The following is a 20,054-nucleotide window of genomic DNA, read 5'->3' on the forward strand; positions in this document are numbered from 1 at the left end:
TTTGTGAAGTGATTTGAATATGTTAACTCACATGCTAATATTCTCAGGGATATAAATGTGTGCCTTTTTCATAAAACCAATGAAAAGAATGGCAGTGATGCGCAAATAAGAACAGAAAAAGAAAAAAAAGCCAAGTTTGTTAGGAGAAATTCAGTGAAGAAGACAGCAACATAAGAATATGTTGAAGAATGTGAGAAAACAGTGATTAAAGAGATTTCAGCTGGCCCACAGAATTGGTCTGGCAATTTAATGAAACACGCAGCAACCTCCTCTAGGTGGAACAAATGCCATATTTGTATCATTAATGACTACACTCTATTCAATTAAAAGAGGTGGATTTAGCTGCACAGATAAAATGCAAAAAAGGATGTTAGAAGCACCTGACATAGGGGCAATTAAGTACAGTTAACTTTTTTCCCAGAAATTGGAAAGCTGTATGCTGTAATGCATACAAATATTCCTAAAGAGAGCAATCACATCTGCCTGCTCATTGTTTAACAGGGAACAGAAGGTACTGATATAGTGCACTGATGGTACTGATAAGAGGAAGAAACACCAATTGTACTGACTGAAGCAGTATTAATTATATTTTACTTAACAGCAGTCTCTTCCATAGAGTGAGTGCTATTAATCCTTCTGGCTTTAAAATAAAGATTATTTGCTTTGAAAAGGGACGTTCCATGTTTTCAAAGAGGATGATAAAACAAATTACTCATGTTTCATTACTTCATACAAACACTTTGATGTTTAAATTGCATGTGAACAGTTATTTCTCCTATATTGATGTATTCTTGGTGATAGTTTCACACTGGTTCAAGGGACAGATCTAAATCAAAATCAGATACACGTTTTATTTTTAGTCTCAAAGCTGCAACGCTAAATTCAAATAAATCAAAGCAAGTTTGTGAATAGTCCTCCTGAAGTTTGTCTTTATAGTCAAAATACTGAAAAAAATATAAACATAAACCAGAAACTAAACTTCATTGACTTTCAAGTGCAGTGCTCCTTTCTTTTCTTAGCTAAGTAATCAAATTACTATTTGTATAGCACAGATATTTTAGAAAATAAGAACTGACTTAAGGACCAATTAGGTAAAACCTGAAGTAGATCCATAAAAAAAATTAAACAGAACAATAATTGCAGCTGACTGCAATGTGTGTCAGCAGTCAGTTACTCACAATTCAGATGAAAAACGTGATGTTAAGGGTGACCTATGATGACTTATTTTTAAATGGCCTTAGCATGCTGAATTCTTAAATAGCAAGAATGGGATTCATGCAGAATGTATAAAGGTACCCTTTGCTTACCCTGTTAACATCTGTAAAGCTATGGTTTGTCAGCCCCTATCTGCAGGACTAGACTGATAAATCATACACTTCTTTATTATACAGGGTGTGGTTCTACGTATGAGGCCTGAGGTTCTTCCTGACTTTCACTTGCCAGGCAAATTCCATGATAGCTGAGAGATTCTGTAACCTAGTACATCATAGGTACAGAGGGAACTTTAGAAGAAAAAGAATGTATTTTGCATCTTTATATGCCACATACACCATTATTCATTCCACTTGCAGCACTGTTTTGATGATTTCAGCACATCAAGAAAATAACTCACCTTTACAAAGACAGGCAACATGTGTTAATGTATCAAGTTACACAACATGCAAGCTCATCTGACTTTTTAAATAATACTGTTTCATCAAAGTTTTAACTATATTAATTTTATTTAAGCAAAACCTACACTATACTAATGCAGAACAGGAGACTTTTGTTAATAAAGCATTACAAATGACTAAGTTGACTTTCAATTTAGACTCCAGATGTTTTTGCATAAAGTGGACCACATTTTAATTAAGAGAGCTTCATGGATGTTTCCTTTCCTCTTTGCAATGACATGGGCCATCTCTCATTCATGAGCACACACCATCTCTGCAGTAACTACAAGAATTGTTTACATGGAAAAATATTAGGAAAGTATTTAATGAATTTTTAGCTGTTTGATGCATTCTAATAACTGGAAATGTGGAGGAGACTGTGGTCTTTTGGCAAGCCGGCTCTCTGTGAATCATTGCTTAGTGCTCTGAGTGCTACTGAGGATCCACAAGACTAGTTTTTGAGAATCTCTTCTTTATCATTTGCTAAGATCTTGATCAAAGACATCCAAACACAATTACTGAAAATTATTAGAAATATAACACAAGAGGCATAGTGTGTAAAGTAACACAAAGTTAGTGGGCACACATTCATAAAAGGTATAAAGACTTCCTTGTCATTAATAAAGAAATGTTATCTTCAACTTTCTCGAGCTTCGCAGGCTAAAAATCATTAAATGCAATTTACATCAATGTTTTATATTCCAGCAGTATTTCATCAAGCCTTCCAGAAAGCACTATAAAAATTTAATTAATATAGCCTTCATGGAAGAAGACATATTGTTCAGTCTTACAGCTAAGAAAAAATGAAATACAAGAAAAAATGTTTGAATCAAGGATTCACAGCAAATTAGTGTCAGAGTAGGAAAAAAAAAATTAGGCATCTGGCTTATAAATTATAATCAAAAGATGCACAATGAAAATAAAAATAATATATCTGTGGTAGCATCTATAACTGTAACTGATGTCTGTCTTCCTAAGGTTATAATTTGATCAAATACAAAAAATTTAAATCTAAAATTAAGGACCTAGTAGCACATGAGAAACATTTTAGTCACCATTCTGCTGTCAAACTAAACTTTAACTTAACAAACAACCTCATACAATACCACATGTATTTCTGTCTTACTAATCAAGTTATAAGCTTCCTGTATCTTGTGGAAGAACTCATAGGTACAAATACCACAGATGAAAGGCCAACATTTCTGAAGAGAATTCTGTGGATGAAACATGTATGATCTGCTTTTAAAATTACACTTACATGCATTAAAGAATAAAAATAATGAAGACCACTGTATATTACTATTCCTAGTTAAACTAAGAAAAAGAACTTAAGAGATCTAAAGAATTACAGTCTTTTGTAATAAAGATTCATTCTCTCTCTTCTTACTTTCTCTAATGGAAAACTGAAAGGATTTTAGCTTATTAAAATCTGCCAAACTGTTCACTATTTGCAACATAGGGAACACATCTTCACAATATCGCAAGGAGCTTTCTACAGAAAGAATGTAAGGGTTGCATTAGGAGGAGTCAAGTGAGGTGATCGCCCTCCTCTAGTCAGCCCTGGTGAGACACATCTGGAGTGCTGGGTCCAGTTCTGGGTTCCCCAGTGCACGAGAGACATCCTGGAGACAGTACAGCAAAGGGCAACTAACATTATTTAAGGTACTGGAACATCTCTCCTCTGAGGAAAGGCTAAGAGAGCAGAGACTGATTAGCCTGGAGAAGGCTCAGGGAGAAATCATCAATATGTACAAATATCTGAAGGGAGGGTGTACAGAAGAGGGAGTCAGGCTCTTTTCAGTGGTGCCTTCTTCAAGGACAAGAGGCAAGATGCACAAACTGAAACACAGGAGGTTCTGCCTGAATATAGGAAATACATTTTCACTGTGAGGATGACTAGTACAGGTTGCCTAGGGAGGTTGTGAAGGCTCCATTCTTGGAAATATTCAAAAGTCAATTCAATGTCTTGACACAGCTCTGAGCAACTAGCTCTGAATGACCCTCCTTGACCAGTGGTTTGGATCGGATGATCTGCAGAGGTCCCTTCCAACCACAATAATTTTGTGAATCTGTTATTTATCACATCTGGGATATCACCACTGGACAAATATTGAAGTTACTTAACTGAGTTGTCAGACATGCACCATGATTGTTTGTCAGTAAATAAATTTAAATCTGTCATCTTGATCTCAAACAAAGAGCAGTTTAATAAAGTTTACAGTTACCTACATTTTGTAACCTGCCTCTTACATGCAATTTAGCAATAAATTCTTAGGCCAATATTTTAAACATTCTTTAACAAATACACAATAAAATAGTCTTGATTATGCTGATCTGCAAATTAAGTATTAAAGGTTTCAAGGCAAGTATATACATATTTTTAACAATGTTATTTTATTTCTTACATTAATTTAGTAATTAATTTTTCCAAGATGGTGAAGAACTATTTTATTTGGGAGTAATTTAAAAAAATAATGCTATATATCAGTTTTTGAGGGAAGAGGGATTAGTGAGGTGACATTAGAAATATACATGTATATGTTTAGCTCATGGACTTTGTACAAGTAGACAGCCTTAAATGAAATCTATAAATTAGAAGAAATTATGCAGAATTTTCTAAAGCTATTTATTCCAGCATATTTTGCTCCCACTCCAAATCCTAGTACTATCCAGAAAGTGAAAAATAAGTATGAATAGGAGAGAAAGGCAATTGTCAAAAAAATAATACTCCTAACAGCAAAATAAATTCTTTTACAGAATAAAAAAAATTTAAATGTTGGAAGAAAATTAAAGGTGGATATGTATCAGTAAAAAACTGACAGAACAAGTAAAGCATCAAATGGCAGAGGGCAGAAGATGGATAGGAAGCAGGGTATTCAAAAAAAGCAATAAATATGTAGGGAGAGTAGACAAGAAGGAAGGAGGATGGTGAGCATCAGGAGAAAAGAAGCAGCTGGCTGCAAGCACCGTCAGGCAGCACTCACTGGGAGAGACCAGAGGAAGGACTTGGGGAACTTTGGGAAAGTTCTCCACCCCCAACAAAGGCAAGTGACACACTGGCTTGCTGATGAAAGGAAAGGAAAGGGCGAGGCAGGCAGGACAGAGGATCTCAGACTGCTGCTCTTCTCCCGTCATTTTTATAAGATCAAAGAATGCTGTGTTCTGGGAGGACCAGAAGGCCTTTGATGTGATGGTAGTTTTGGCAAGACACTACAGAATCAACCCAAGGGAAGAAAAAGTATTAACCCTTAGATTGAAGATTTCCTAAGCATTCATACATACCAAATATGACAGCCATGCAATAGTCATAATAATAGCAAGATTTGCTTATTCATGGAAGGCTTATTGAGAGACAGAGACAGTGGGAGCGAGCCCTAAAGTGGATAGTGTCAGGCAGTCACGTAATCTCTCAGTGAAAAGAATTGGGCATTCTCATCCTTCCAATTCCTTTAAAATGGGTGTTAATCAGAAAACTGATGCAAATTTGATCCTGTTACTACAGTAGAAGAATCTGATAGCTTTTACATAGCTGGAGTTTCTGCTTGACTTCCTCTTAGTTGGGATGCAATGCTTTTGGGCCTGGAGAAGGTGATGCTTAAGTATCAGCCATACACACTATACATTTAAGGATTCTTAAGGACCCTTTAATAATAAGGACCCCTTAATAAGTCTAGCCTTATTATTTTAGTTAGGGGCTTTTCTATCATAGTTCATCCTGACACATTCAGACCACACAAGAATCACTCTGTGTTTTGTTTTGTTTTTTTTTAAATCATTAAAGTGAGGAAAGAAAGAGAGAGAACACTATCATACTCAGAACTGAAACAGATATATATAAAGGTCAAGGATTCACTATCAGCTAACATCTGACATTTGGATACACTTAGTAATATATATAGCTGGAGTTCCCACTGAATTTAGAAATTACTAAAATTTTGCATTTCTGAAAACCAAGTCTCAAAAGTCAGTCAGATACACAGAAAATAAGGAATACAAAGTAACTAACAGTCTGTGAAAATTTTGTCTCAGTGATTTTCTTGACATGGAAAAAGTAAAATAAGTGCTTTGGGTGCACTCAACAGCCTTAGCAATAATCATATCTCTCTTGCCTGCAATCTCAGGCCTTAACATTACACATCTTCCAATGTCAGCAATAACAGAAGAAGTGATTGGTTTCAAGCTCTAGTACTTAGCATCACAAGCTTGCTTTAGGTGTTACCTCTTAACTTGCATTAAGACAGAAACTTGTATTTTGCTGATAATAATTCTCTCCCTCTTTTATCTGAACAGTAAGTTAGTAATCTTCCTTTCTAGTGTAGAAGAGATTAAAAAGCAGAAATGCTTCAAGAAAAGAAATGAAACAAACATTGTCACAAAACATGGATTGAATTTGCATTATGTTGTACTTCTTGCAAGTAATTACCCTCCACCTGTGTCAAAACAGCTTCGGGAGCAGAAAGGAGAAGATATTTGCAGGCATTTTAACACATGGTTCATGAGAAATGGAGGCAGTAGATACAAGCCTGACGGGTTGTCATGTAAGCAAACCATGAATACAAGATGCTCCTAAACAGAACTAATGTTCTGGCAACAATTTACATGCACACAGCACTACATGAAGTACCAGGACTCTGAATTTGAGCATTAGCTCCCTACTTCCACAAGGCAGGAGTTCCAGCACTGCACTCTGATTTACAAAGGGCCTTTTATGTGTGAATGCAAGCTTTTTTAACATACTGAATATATTTTAAATGTTTTTTAAATCTGAAGCTGTTTTCAGAAATGCATAAGCAGGAAGGATAAAAAATAATTTACACAAGCAAATTCATAATGTTTTTATTTATCGCCTTGACATTGGCTCAGTGATGGTATCTTTAGATGAAATTTTCTAGATTTCCAATGAAAACAGAATACGGGCCTGACACATACTATTGTGTGATGTCTTATTGGACCCATCCCAGCTACTCCACCTGATAGACGTAGTAGCCTCGGACATCCGGATAATCTAGCTGTATTCATGACCTGTACATGTGTGAAGGCTTTTGTCCTTCCAACTCAGTATCTTCTTAAATGTTATTAATTACTCACTAAAATGGTATTCATTTGTGCTTTTAGTTGCAGTGTTGACGTGGGTAGATGAACTGAATCTGTCTGCACCTCCCAGTGTAAACATGTAAAAAGCACATCTAACAGTCACTGGAATTCTTAGATCTATCACATGGACCTCAATCATTAGAAGTGTTAGCAGTAGAAAAATAGCCTCCTTTGTATGGCTCAAACCTATGACATTTCTCTTCCCAGGGAAGGGGTGTGGATTGAACTGCACAGAAAAAAGACACCATTACACTGTATTTCATATAAACAGTGCTCAAATACTGTAGTAAAAACAGAAAGGTGCAGTGTAAAATTATCATATCTTCTCTTAAAAGTAAAATAACAGTTAAAAACAGCAACTTTTTTTTTTTAATACATAACAATAATATTTTTCAGCATTTAGAGAAATTAATCATCAATGTAATTGATTTATTTGGAAATGAATTTAAGAAACTTACCACTTCTAAGGCCATAATACGTTCCTAAAAATAAAGTACAAGATGCCATTAGAAAGTAAAAAAAATAAACACAACGTAAGTTGAACAAGGATAAAAAGTATTCATTTTGGTCTTTTGCTGGGACATATTTATGGTCTTTTGTAAAAATCTCACAGAATAGGGATAGCTTTATTTAACTGGGCCTCCAACCTACTTACCTAACTATCGCACTTAGGAGTTTGTTCCAACAAAAAGAAACACCCCAGAAACAAGGTAAGAAAGAAAATGAAAAATTTACTTTGTGGTATATTTTTTTCCAATACTATCAGATTTTCAGTGTTGTTGATTTTACTCTTATATATCCCCAAGTTTGATTTATTTTTTTATTATCTGTGACCGTAAGTCTAGCATGTTTTGGAGTTCATGTCACATTAGCATCTAGTTTAGTTTGCTTTTAGGCATTTCCTTAGAAAACCAAAAAGTAAAGTTTGTATCATTTTTCTGTTATCCAGAAATAGCTCTGAAGAATGTTTTATTAATAACAGGGTGATGTTAACCAAAGTCTAATTCAGACAAAAATAAAATGCAAATAAAACAAACTTGTGCCAGTTTTCATCCAGCACAAAAAATAGAGAACCCAGAATTTATAGACTTAGTGTACATATTTCAACATTCAGTTTCCAATTAAAAGAATCTTTAAGAAAAATAATAAGCTAGTAAAATCAAGATCATGTACTCTGGCTCTATGTCCTGACTAGGTATGGTTTTTTAAGTAATGGAGAAAAAAAAAAAAAAAAAAGGTGTTTAGGTGAGCCCACATCTCACAGTACCTGACCATTAAGACTTTAGAGGAACTCTTTCCTTACACAAATATTACCTTTTTGAAAGGACAGGAGAGCATTTTATTTTTTTTTCCCTCTCTGGGTGGATTAGGTTAAGAAAAATTAAGAGTTGTTTATTCATTAATATATTAGGCTGTGACCTTATAGCAGCCTTCCAGTACCTGAAGTGGGCATACAGGAAAGCTGAGGAGGGACTTTTTATAGAGGCATGTTACAACAGGAAATGGGGTAATGACCTTAAACTGGAAGAGGGTAGACTTAGATCAGCTGTTAGGAAGAAATTCTTTAGTGTGAGGGTGGTGAGACACTGAACAGGTTGCCCAGAGGAGTTGTGGATGCTTCATTCCTGGAAGTGTTCAAGGCTAGGTGGGGCTCTGAGCAACGTGGTCTAGTGTGAGGTGTCCCTGCCCATGCAGGGGGTTGGAATGAGATGATCTTTAAGGTCCCATCCTACCCAAACCATTCTATGATTCCATGACTCTATGATTCTATGACACTAATCCCAGAGCAAATAAAAATAGCCTGCAAATGTTTTTCCAGATAACATCCATAAGAGTTGAATATTGCAATTACATGCAACATATTATTTTCATGACTGCAAACTTTGGTACCACAGAACAGTTTTCACAAACAGGAAGGTGAAAACCTTAAAATCAGAGGGTTTTTTCTTCCAATGAAGGAAGAAAAGAAGTGCGGTTATATTCTTGGACTGGCTAGCAGAGAGAATGAAGAAAACGATCTAGATTCCTCACAAGCTAAAAATTATATAAAAGCATAATAAAACATACATCCTTAGCTCTGGGGAATACTCTCATTACTTGATGCAGAGATATGGCAAATAACCTTATGGCATCTGCTGCCCTGTGGGCATCATTTGCCCACAGCAATACACTGATTTCTGACAGAAGACCTCCTCATGTCTCTCACTTTTCTAAGGCAATGGTAATAATTCATGGCTCAAGGAACAAGAAGTAACACCTTCAGCCATGATAACCTCACTGCTTTTAATTGTCGATCCATAGTCTAAAACATACAGTTTTTCTGCCTGCCTTTTTCCGGAATGTGCTTCACACCTATGGAGTGTTTAGACTGTAAACAAAATGCATCAAGGATTACCTTACTACATATAATTCTCTGTATTTATAAGATACTTATCAAAACAGGACTCCAGGAACTGTAGACTAAAAAAAATAACAACAGTCAACAAGATCTACTGCCTGTTGAACCGAGGACTGAGTAGGACTTAATACCAGGGAAATCCTATCCAAGGACTGTAGGCCTTGAGGACAAGAGAAATAAGTTATTTGCTAGTGGTCCTTGATTTGACAAACTGTTACCTTTTTGCAATCTACTTCAATGAAAACATTCATACATTAACCAATTATACACGTGTTTTGCTAAACTGGGGCTCAGAAGAAACAAATAATCCATGTTTGTCCAAGGAACCTATAAGGCGGCTGTGGAAAAGCTGTTCACAAGGGCCTGTAACAATAGGACAAGGTAACGGTTTCAAGCTAGAGAAGGCTAGACCTATGTTGGACATTAGGAAACAGTTCTTTAATATGAGGGTGGTGGATCATTGGAACAGGTTGCCTAGAGAGGTGGTGGGGGCCCCATCCCTGGAGACATTCAAGGTCAGGCTTGATGGGGCTCTGAGCAATCTGGTCTAGTGTGAGATGTCCCTACTTATTGTAGGGGGGTTGGACTAGATGATCTTTAGAGGTGTCTTCCAATCCAAGACATTCTATGATTATATGATTCTTTGTTACCTGGTTAACAAAAGGAGAAGAGTGCCAGTTTCAGCTCTGGGAAATGACATATTTAAAGAAACCCTCACTTTCTCTTCCTCTGTTTTATATATTGACATGCAACAGCTTTGGGAGATTCAGTCATGATGACATGAGTTGTTTTTCAACGATATTTGCTAGCAAGGTTATAAGACGATCCCAGACAGGAAAAAATTGGAAAAATATTGACTACACTGGATGTCTAGAAGAACAACAGATATTTTTGCTGAGTACTTTGATTGTGAAAGAATGGGCATCTGAAGGAGCGGAGAACTCCTCTCAAGTATTTGAATACAAAAATAGCGTCAGAACAGTAGAAGTCACACATATAACCAGAACCACCAGTTAGGGAAGGGCACAAAGCAATTTGATCAGGAACTTGACAGACCATCAGAAATTCAGGCAAGCATATATATGACCAGACAGTATTATGATGCAACTTTCTGCAGTATAACATTAATCCTCATTCAATCAGAAGCAAGATCATTAGAACAATTTGTCAACTATAGAGCTTCACATGAAAGCAGATGCAAAATTGCTTCACATGAAAGGAGATCTTTTTACATTGATGTAACTAGATATGCACCTGTATAAACTGCTTGCGCAGACAAGCTCTCAGCCTTGTTGAACTTGAGCTGCCAGAAAGCTAAGCCAAGATTTTTGTTTGAACAGGAAACAGCTGGATTGGTGCGTTGTGTAACTTTTAGGTCTTGCAACTTGCCTCTTCTTACTGGATCAAATTGATTCTACACTAACTCTTTGATATGTCTAGCCTTCAAAATGCCTCCTATTTATTGTATGAGAAGAGAAGGCTTATCTTCAAACAAACTCCTGTTGACAAAACTCAGGGCAATACATAATTTCACTTTGCAGCACACTTATAAAATGCTGCTTCATTGATACACTCTTCATAACGCATCTAAACTTTCTAATATTCTTTTTGGGTATTGCTTCCTGTAATTTGTTGTTAAACATTTCCTTTTTTCCTTCTGTATTCTGAAGATTACATACATTACCCTCCCTAATAACCTCCCAAGCCTCACAACTTAAGACATTCCAGACTGGCTTTGCTTTCCTAGCCCTTTTCATTTCAAAAGAGTATGTTTTCTTTGACTCTAATGTTTAAATACTATTCCAAAGCTAAGCCTAGGGTAAGTCTTATTTTCTACAAGCAAATTTAAAGTGCTTAGCACAAGCAGCTTTACTGCTAAATGACACACAATGAGAATTTACAGTATTGTGTCAAGTTCTAGCCAGTACTAACTGGTCCCTTCTTCCTCAGGAAGGTGATTATGGACATTTAACGTTTCAGAGATGTAAAATACTTTCTTAAAAACTTTTACTTTCAGTTTCATTTGGAGATCTAGAAGAAAATAACACAGCCCAGAAAATCTAACCCAACCAATGAAGTAGAATACAAAGCATTTCTGCATTTCTGAATACAGATTTGCACTGCCTTTATTCATACAGTTTCACTGTAACATAAAAACTCCAGTATATAGTGTGACTTAAAAGCAGCATTCTTTTCACTGATGAACTAGATTTATTGTCTCAGAGGAGAACACTGACTACTTCATTCAGTATTCTCTAATGTGCAACTAAATCGGTGGACAGAAACTCAGCAGTGACTTTTACTAGCTATCAATTCTGTATCTGGTTGCATTTATTTCAAAAGCTGAATTTAGGATACATGGGAGTTCAGCAAAACATAATGCTGTAATACAATTCGGTAATTTTAAGGGTGAGAAAAAGTGTATCTCGTTAACTAAGTAGAAAGCATACCTGAAGAGCTCCCATTTCTTCCTCTCTTCTGAGGGTCTTCTCTAGTAGCTCTGTAAAATGAAATACGGAATTTGTAAATTCAACTTCCTGTCCTATGGCCTGACAAAAAAAGTACTGTGTAAAAAAAGTCAGTTAGGGTTTTTTTTTTTTGTTTTAAACTTTCACAACATTCTATTTCAACTGTTTAAAGTAACTGATTAAATGTCTCAGTGATATGATTGTTTCCAAGCATGGGCTGTTGAGGTTCCTAAAAAAACAGACACAAAAAGACAAGAGTGACTGGGGGGGATTCAAAAAGCATTCCAATTCACAGAAAAACTTGCCTATGCTTAAATCAGTCTCCTGGTGCATTTTAAGAATGGAATGAAAATAATTGAAGAAATTAATTCTGATTGATTAAAACATAAGTAGATCATCAAAGCTATGCCATTATATATGAAAAGTTACTCTAGGTTACTTTTTAACAACCAAGTATCAACCCCCTGGGGAAAAAAGTGCAGTCAATTCTCTCACTAAAATGGAACAATTTTGATATCTCTGTCATGAGCTGCTTTTCTGTTTTATTTCATCCACATACTTTTATGATAAAATTATGGTTTTGATCAATTGCATAATATTTAGAATTCTGGGAAATCTGAAAGTTATAACCTCATGAAGAGCAGGAAAACCATAAAACAAGCTGCAGGCTTATTACTATTTTAACTATCGGAAGTTCACTTGTGAGTTTTGCATAGAAGAGCACTGCTTTAACTAAGCCAGAGACCAACTTTGAATCAAGAAATGCTCCAGTTTGCTAGCAATCAGGAGAGTTACGAGACTATGAAATTGTCTTGACGGTCTCACAGGACTGTTACTTCCCTCAGTATCCAAGTACAGAACAGGTAACTGAAAGTACCTGTGTGTACTTCCTTAAGAAATAAAGATTACTGATAAATGCATAGTTCAGTTATTAAAGATTAGCTTCAAGAATTTACAATAGAAACTACTTGTAATACTATACTGACATGAATTTGCCTTCTTTATTTTTCTAATATTTCCTTTTCTTTCTCCCTTCTCTCATTAAGAAGCCTTCTTGTGAGCACCCTCACATGTTGTCTCTTTTCTCACAGATCACTACCCATTTCTGACTGCATGGAGATCATCTGACTTATTTTCAGGCACCAGTCCTTTAAAAGCAATGTAGATAACGTGTGCAGAATTTCAGTTCTTTCTTCCTAGCTTCTATGCAGTTTTTTTTCAAATTATTTCTTAAAATTAATAAAATAACTATTTCTTCACTTTCTTTTGGCACATTCATGTTTTTCTGGCTTATTTTTTGGTATACTTTCCAGCACAGTGACTCAACTACCATATAAATTACTGTAGCTAAATGTGCTGATATCAACATTAGTGCAAGAAATTTAGTTTTGGAAAGTGGCTGCCCTGTATGTTTTCTTTGGATATATTCCAGTATTGTAACTGAGTTGCTAAAAATTTGTATTGTAATACTAGCTTGTTCCCTCTCACCAAAAAAAAGATTCTTATACTTCACTTTGCTTTATTTTCATTCTAATGCAATATTTGTTGGTTGTACAGACAGGATTGTTCTCAGGGAAAAGGATGTTATTACAAGGTTTTTTCAAAGGCCTTTTATGAAACTAAGGTAAGTTGAGCTAATTTCTCCTAACAGTCTCTAGATTTGAGAGTTCTGCATTTGAAATCAGGGATATCTATAATCCATTTCCTTTATTGTACCACTGCCTAAATTGGCTGTCCTGCAGGATGCATCATAAAACTCTGTCCCCAGAAGGGCAGGTAGGTACTGAAGTGGTGTTATTTAACTGACAGACTTTACGGACTCAGCTTTTATAACTATACATTTAAGAACCAAGTTCTGCATTTAAACTGATTTAGTACTCCATCTAAAATAACAGCATGTTTTCTCCAACATTAAAACAAAAACAAACATTAAAGCAATACACATAAAACAGATCCATAAAAAGTCCCTTAAAAACCAGCATAGTGTATCATTCTTTTAAACATTGTTCTTTATAATGAGAGGATATTTTTGCTTACTTGATCTGAAAAGTTCTATTGATTTGTACTATACTTTGTAAAACATTTCCCATTTTCAAGTTCTCAAGCAAACATGTTTTGTATATTCGATGCCATAAAAATGTTATACTAAATTTAAGATAGAGAATGTATTGTCTGTAACACAGCAAAGATTGCCACTGGCCCTAGTGGAGGCTGCTTTCATTCCTCCTCTGAATAACCCGCGAGTTTCTCTAATTATAATTTTTTCCTAAAGGAAGTTGCAGTGGCAGAAATTTCTACAGTTGTGAATAATCCTGCTATGATCATCTTTCAAGGCCTAATGTAACCACAGGGTTCTTGTTATTTTTCAAAGCAATATATCATTATTCTCTTGGGATGCAGAATATTAATGTATGGACTGGCTAAAGAAGAAGCACTAAGAAAAATGAATTATAAAGGCATCTTCAGGCATTGATGGTTCTTTCCAAAAGATGAATAATACATGGGAAAAGACAACAAGAGAAATGGCTTTTAGAAATAAAAATATTAATGAACACATTTCCTTTTTATATTTTAGCCTAATACGGAGCTCACAATCCTATAATGAGCTATAAGCTACAAGTACAGAAAAAATTAAACACCTTTTAATACTGCTCAAAATCAACAGCAACTTCAGGATATTGTCTGCAAAAATACTTTTGTGTAGTTTTAAACAAATGATTAATTTACACTGGTTAAATTCCAAAGCATATAAGGATTGTATGTTGTTTAGCCATGCATCAGTGAACACCAAGTGTCCTTGCAGTGGCTTAGATTTTATCTGATCAAGCTCACAGGAAATATACAGGTTATGATTTAAAACATTCCATAAGAATCATTACATTTTTCAGTTTGCCTGCTACTGAAACAGCATAGTGTGTTGCAAAATATTGCAATTATTAAGCCAGAGATTAAGATTTTATATGCTGTCGTAACTCTCAAGACAACTGAGGAAAACATACAGACTTTTCACACACACACACACAAACACACCAGTTGGAATATTCAGTGCTGCTGAAAGTTTTAGAAAATAGATTTAGTAACAGATATTTATTGATCAGAAAGAGTAAAATGCAACTATACTATCTTATTTATCCTAGCTGACCCCTTAATGTGCCAATACCTAACTCTAGAGTATTAAAAAGTACTTCAACTCCTTTACTTCTGTGCTGGGACTAACAAAGCTGACTTCTAATTGACTTTATATCACCTGGAGCAAGAAACTTCGCAAGAATTTGAATTAGAAATCACAGATTTATTTCAGAAAGAACACTGAACGGCATTCATTATTAAGTAGGAACTGGATTTTAAACACTGCATGACCTCCCATTTTAAGAAACTGAAGAAAATGATAGATCACATTCTGCTTTGCGTTCTCTGTGAAGATTGAAGTGCCAGAGAAAAAACACATTAGACCAAGACTAGATTTATATGTTCACCACTAAGAATTTAAATTGGGTACCTGCTAATCCACAACTTGCTCTAGCAAAAGAGAACACACAAATACAGAACTGTACACACAGTCAGTTCTTACAGTCACAGATATCTAGTCATATAGTCAAAAACCCTAAAACGTGATTCAGATTATTCTGAAGTTGAAGTTCGCACTTCAATTCAGTTCTGCATACATCACAAACATGTTGTAAACAATCCAAGATATCTTTAAGCTGCTGGCAGATTTAACTCAAGACATCTCTCTGAGGCAGCTGCAGAACACACAGGTAACTATATAGCCACTCATATAGCACACAAAATACTGCTACTACGTGCCATTAAAACAAGAAATCCAGGTTATTACCGGGAAGAAAGAGCAGTTTGGAAGTTTGAACACATCTTTTGCATCATCAAGCTAAGAACAGTTCTCAAAAAACCCCCACAAATTAGGACTTTGTGATAAATTAGTATTTTTTGATTTCTCAAAGTTTATAACACTGGAAATTTAGGTTTTATGTTACACAAGCACATGGCAAATTCCTTGAGAAATCCCTTAATCAGACAACTTAGTGATTTTATCTTTAAATTTATTTTTATCAAAAAATTACAGTATATTTATGTCAGGTATTTCCTACCACTCTTATTTCAAATACGCATCCCATGGCTTTCAATCACCCTTACGATACTTTCACACAAAGCTGCTGAACAGATACTGCAGCATTCCTGTAGGGGCACAAGGCAGCCAAGCAGGTTTCCATGCAGTTTGAAGGAATTTTCATGCAGCTGAATAAACCAGCTTCTCTCAGCTAGAAATCTTGTGCATGCCTACACAGTAAAGTTTAATCACATATTATACCACTCACAAGTTTTTCCTTTTGTACAGTGAATCTGACATGAAGGCCCTATTTTGGGGAGTGAATTAAGCAATTTCTAACTGAGCCAGTTTAAGCAAAATATTTCACAATAGATATATTCATCCTAGCAGACAGAACAATTGCGATTTCACCCTGTACCTGTGTTCATATGACTGGGAATGGCCTCACAGAACCATGACAAAACAGTCTCAGTCCAGAAACACTCAATAAAAGACGTTTCAATGAGACTGGATCTTTGTACTGTCAGGGCAGACACCACAAATCACCCTGGCACTAAACCAACTGAGATGTAAACCTGTACAGGAACTTGCTTCAAACTGCTATCATTGAAACAGTACTTGCCACGCATGCAAGCTATTAAGGAAATTTCTGCCTAAACATGTTACTATCGTAAAAGCACTCTACAGAAATAAGATTGTTTCTTAGAACCTTAATTTTTGTTAGTGTAGGACAAGGCCCATAAATAATAAGCATTTAAGTATGTGTTTATATAATCCCTACCAAGATTTAAAAAAAAAAACAACACAAACAAATCTTCGAAGTCAAAGATTATACTGCTTGACTTGAATACAACATATGGTATCTCAAAGATACAGAATATTTCTATCTTGGTTTCATCCCCACCATAGTCACAGGCTTAGTGAATTAAAATAAAGCTGGGCGAAATTTCAAAAGCTTTTTTTTCTTTTTTAATTGTATTGTATTGAAAAGATCAATAGTTTTCACGGTCAAACTCAGTGGTCACTGCATTTTATTTTATGTAGCTGCTGCTAAACAGAAAAATTTTCAAGTGATTTTTAATACTGATTAGAGCTTTCTAGTTCATTAACAATCTGGTATATTAACATGAGCACATTCCAGTGTCATTAAAGATTATCATTCAGTTACTACATCTGTAATCAATGCAGTGCCCATCACCACCAAGAATGAAACAGCTGTTTATCTGTACCTAAATCAATCATTTTCTCATACACATGTAAAAAGACCTCCAAATTCAAAGGAATACCATTAAACAAAAGGATTCCCTTTTGTCATATTCTTTGCCTCTATAAACTCTAGCAATTTATTAGCTACTGTAGTGTTTAGTAACGTAGTCAATATTTCAAAATTATATAGTTCACACAAGAATACAAAACTTTGAAACTTTTTTAATTAATTATTTTTTTGATAACTTTTAGGTATACACTTTTATGTTTGCTGGGGAACTTCAAAGCAGATTCTTAAACTTGCAGTAGTGAGTTTGCATTTACCTGAAGCAGTACCCACAATCATAACAGATTAGAAAAAACGCACCTAAAGCTCAGAGAGAAGTAAACAGTTCACTGTTCAGATTCCCTAAGAATCTGCTATGCAGGAAACAGAACTACTGTGTTTTATTTCTGTTATCTGAGGCTTAAGTATGTTTGATATTTTTTTAGAACAACTTTTAAAAGTTCACATCTCCAGTGCTGACCTGGTCTGTTTTTTCTTACTTGCAAAGAAACTAATTGCTTTTGGTAAAAGGGTAACATACAGAAGGGGAATTTAATCATTTTGGGGGGGGCGAGGAACAATGGAGAAGTGCAGCTTGAGATTCCCTGATAATTTTCTATTCAGGTCATTCATGTGCTCAATTATTTTTATGAGGCTTTTAGGAATTAATGGTATCTTACTGGTTGAAGTTTAAAAATCACGCAGCTTACATCCCACTTTAGACAGCAAGCATGAGTGGATATTAAGATAGAAGGATAAAAAACAGTAAAGCTATTTTCTCTAATGGTAGCTTACAGAAATGAGCAGCTGAGAGAATTGCTAAGAAAAAGACTGCATCTGGACCATCCATGATCCATGGGGTCCATGACTACTTCTTCATTGAACACATTTGTTGTTTTGGATGCCAGAACATTTTGTAACAACAAATGAGTTTCTAGAGTTGAAGCATGTATTGTGTAAAAATAAATGCTTCCCTTTGTTTTAAACATGATGTTTAGACTGTCAAAAACTTCTTTGCATAAGTAGATTTTGCTTCTAATTTATTTCCTTCAATAATTCCTCCTTATGTTTCACACCATTATTTCTCTTTATTATTTCCTTTTCACGTGATTCGTATTTGATGCAGAAACTCAAAGCAAACTATCTCCCACACTTCATTTAGAGAACCTCTTCCAACTTTACATTAGTCCCAAGAAGCTGTTCTAAATTCTCGTCTAACCCCTCTGTACCTACCAATACCTGAACTATAGTGTTTGCCTGACACTGAATTCAAAAGTACAAAAGTGGATACATGTATACTTCACATACACAATTCAACTATGCAAGATACTATGCGGAGTTGCTATAACCTCTTCTACAGTCCAAATAGGTTTGTGTCGGAATAAGTTGTCTGAAAATGAAATAAAATACATTCAGAAAACTATCACAAAGTAGCCAAACAAAAATTATATGTTCCAAAGTGCTGCTTATGCATTTTTAAAAGGGGCCTTTATCAAAATAATTTTTTTTTCCCCCTAATGCTTATGTAAGACTATTTAGTTCTATTCCTGGCTCTGCAACTCATGTTAGTATCTTCCTGGGAAATTTTCCGTGCTTCACTTAAAAATTTTTCAAGAAAATATTTCCCTATCTTCACTGAGCTGATGTAAGGCTTAAAATAAAGTACACTGGGATCCACACAAAAGACGTTCTTATGAATGCAAAATAGGATAACAGCAAAGATTTCATTATGTCTTAGCAACTGCCTAACTTCTAAGGTGGGCGAGCAATGTTAAACTACGTCTACCACATTTATTTAGAACCATATTGATTCTCAATTGAAAGCTACTGTAGGTGGAGTAAGAGGGAGGATTGTGAAGATACATAGCTAATATATCTTGAAAAACAGCTATAAGCAATCCATTGTTTTCCTTTGAATGACTCTCATGCACTAGCAGACACACTGTAGAGGTTCTGACAGATCTTACTTTCTTGTTAAATAATGACTGAAGCACAACTCCTCAAAGCAAGCATCACTTCCTACATGCAATAGTAAGTTTCTGTCACCGTTTGACTCAGGTCCGACAACAATGCTCTCGATCCCCTCCCCCCCCAACCCAGGTAGGGAAGGAGAGAGAGAAAAAGAGAGAGACTTGGCTGGATTGAAAACTAAACTACACAGCTTTAATTAAAACACTAATGAATGATACAAGAAAATATATACAATTATATACAAATATATTCAGGAATGGGCAAAAAGCCTCTCGCCTCCCCCCACCCCAGCAACTCCCACAGCACTTCCCTGAACTGGGAAGAGTCCCGAGGAATCCCGAAGCTGCTGCTGGAGAAAGCAGAGAGTTATGGGGGTCAGGAGATCTCCAGCCTGAGGATCGACAGTGATGGATGAGCAGAGTCCTCCCCGGACGCCAGCCGTGGACCGAAGAGAAGGGGAGAAGGAGAAGGAAGGAAGTTGTCTTCTGTGATCTCTGACCTTCCTCTGAGCTTACGTAGATATATGGAATGGAATATCTTTGGCCAATTTTGCTGTCCGTCTAACTCAGCCTCCTACGGGGGGGTCACAGATCTCCCCATAGTGTCTGAGCAGGCAGAGTGCAGGTGCGGCCTTGAAGCCTCAGTAGTTAGAAAAACATTCCACTGTCTTATCAGCCTAGCAGAACACACTGTTGCTAGTTACAAGAAAGCTTACTGAAGGAAAAAAAAATCAGTAAAAAGAAAAATTGGCTTCATCCTGGCTCAAACCAGGACATTCGTACATTTAATAAGACAATAGTACTTTTGGATAGTTTCCCAGACACATCCCTAGCCTACCTCCCCTGAACCTTAGTCCCTCAGTTTGTCTTAACCTTTAATAAACTGGTTATTTTGTAAACTAAACATTGGTCTCAGTAACAATTTTTGGGCGTGGTGAGGGCGGTGTTTCTAGTCTCTGCTCTAAGATTCGGTCCAGCAGCGATCGATCCTTTGTGAGAGGTGAGCGCTGCGTGTGCCCTCGGTCTGTTTTAAATACCCCTCCACATTGGGGGGGGGAAGTTGCGGAAGCATCCTGACAGCCTGTAGCCTCTGTGACAGCATCAGCTCGCGACACACAGGGACAGCATTATGATCTGTTCAATTTCCAACCCAA

The 20,054-nt window shown here is 35.9% G+C and overlaps 1 protein-coding gene across 1 annotated transcript in view; it reads right to left on the reverse strand.

The window, feature by feature from the left end:
* The window catches only part of CEP128 (centrosomal protein 128kDa), a 112,874-nt gene that overhangs the window by 14,497 nt on the left and 78,323 nt on the right, over positions 1-20,054 (reverse strand). The window contains exons 19-20 of the mRNA XM_009993920.1: positions 11,595-11,644; positions 7,205-7,228 (exon numbers count right to left, since the gene is read on the reverse strand). Coding sequence (XP_009992222.1) covers positions 7,205-7,228; positions 11,595-11,644 — 74 coding nt within the window. The remainder of the gene's footprint in view (positions 1-7,204; positions 7,229-11,594; positions 11,645-20,054) is intronic.

This window comes from Chaetura pelagica, unplaced genomic scaffold (genome assembly GCF_000747805.2).
Source record: "Chaetura pelagica isolate M959 unplaced genomic scaffold, ChaPel_1.0 scaffold11, whole genome shotgun sequence".
Taxonomy (NCBI): domain Eukaryota; kingdom Metazoa; phylum Chordata; class Aves; order Apodiformes; family Apodidae; genus Chaetura; species Chaetura pelagica.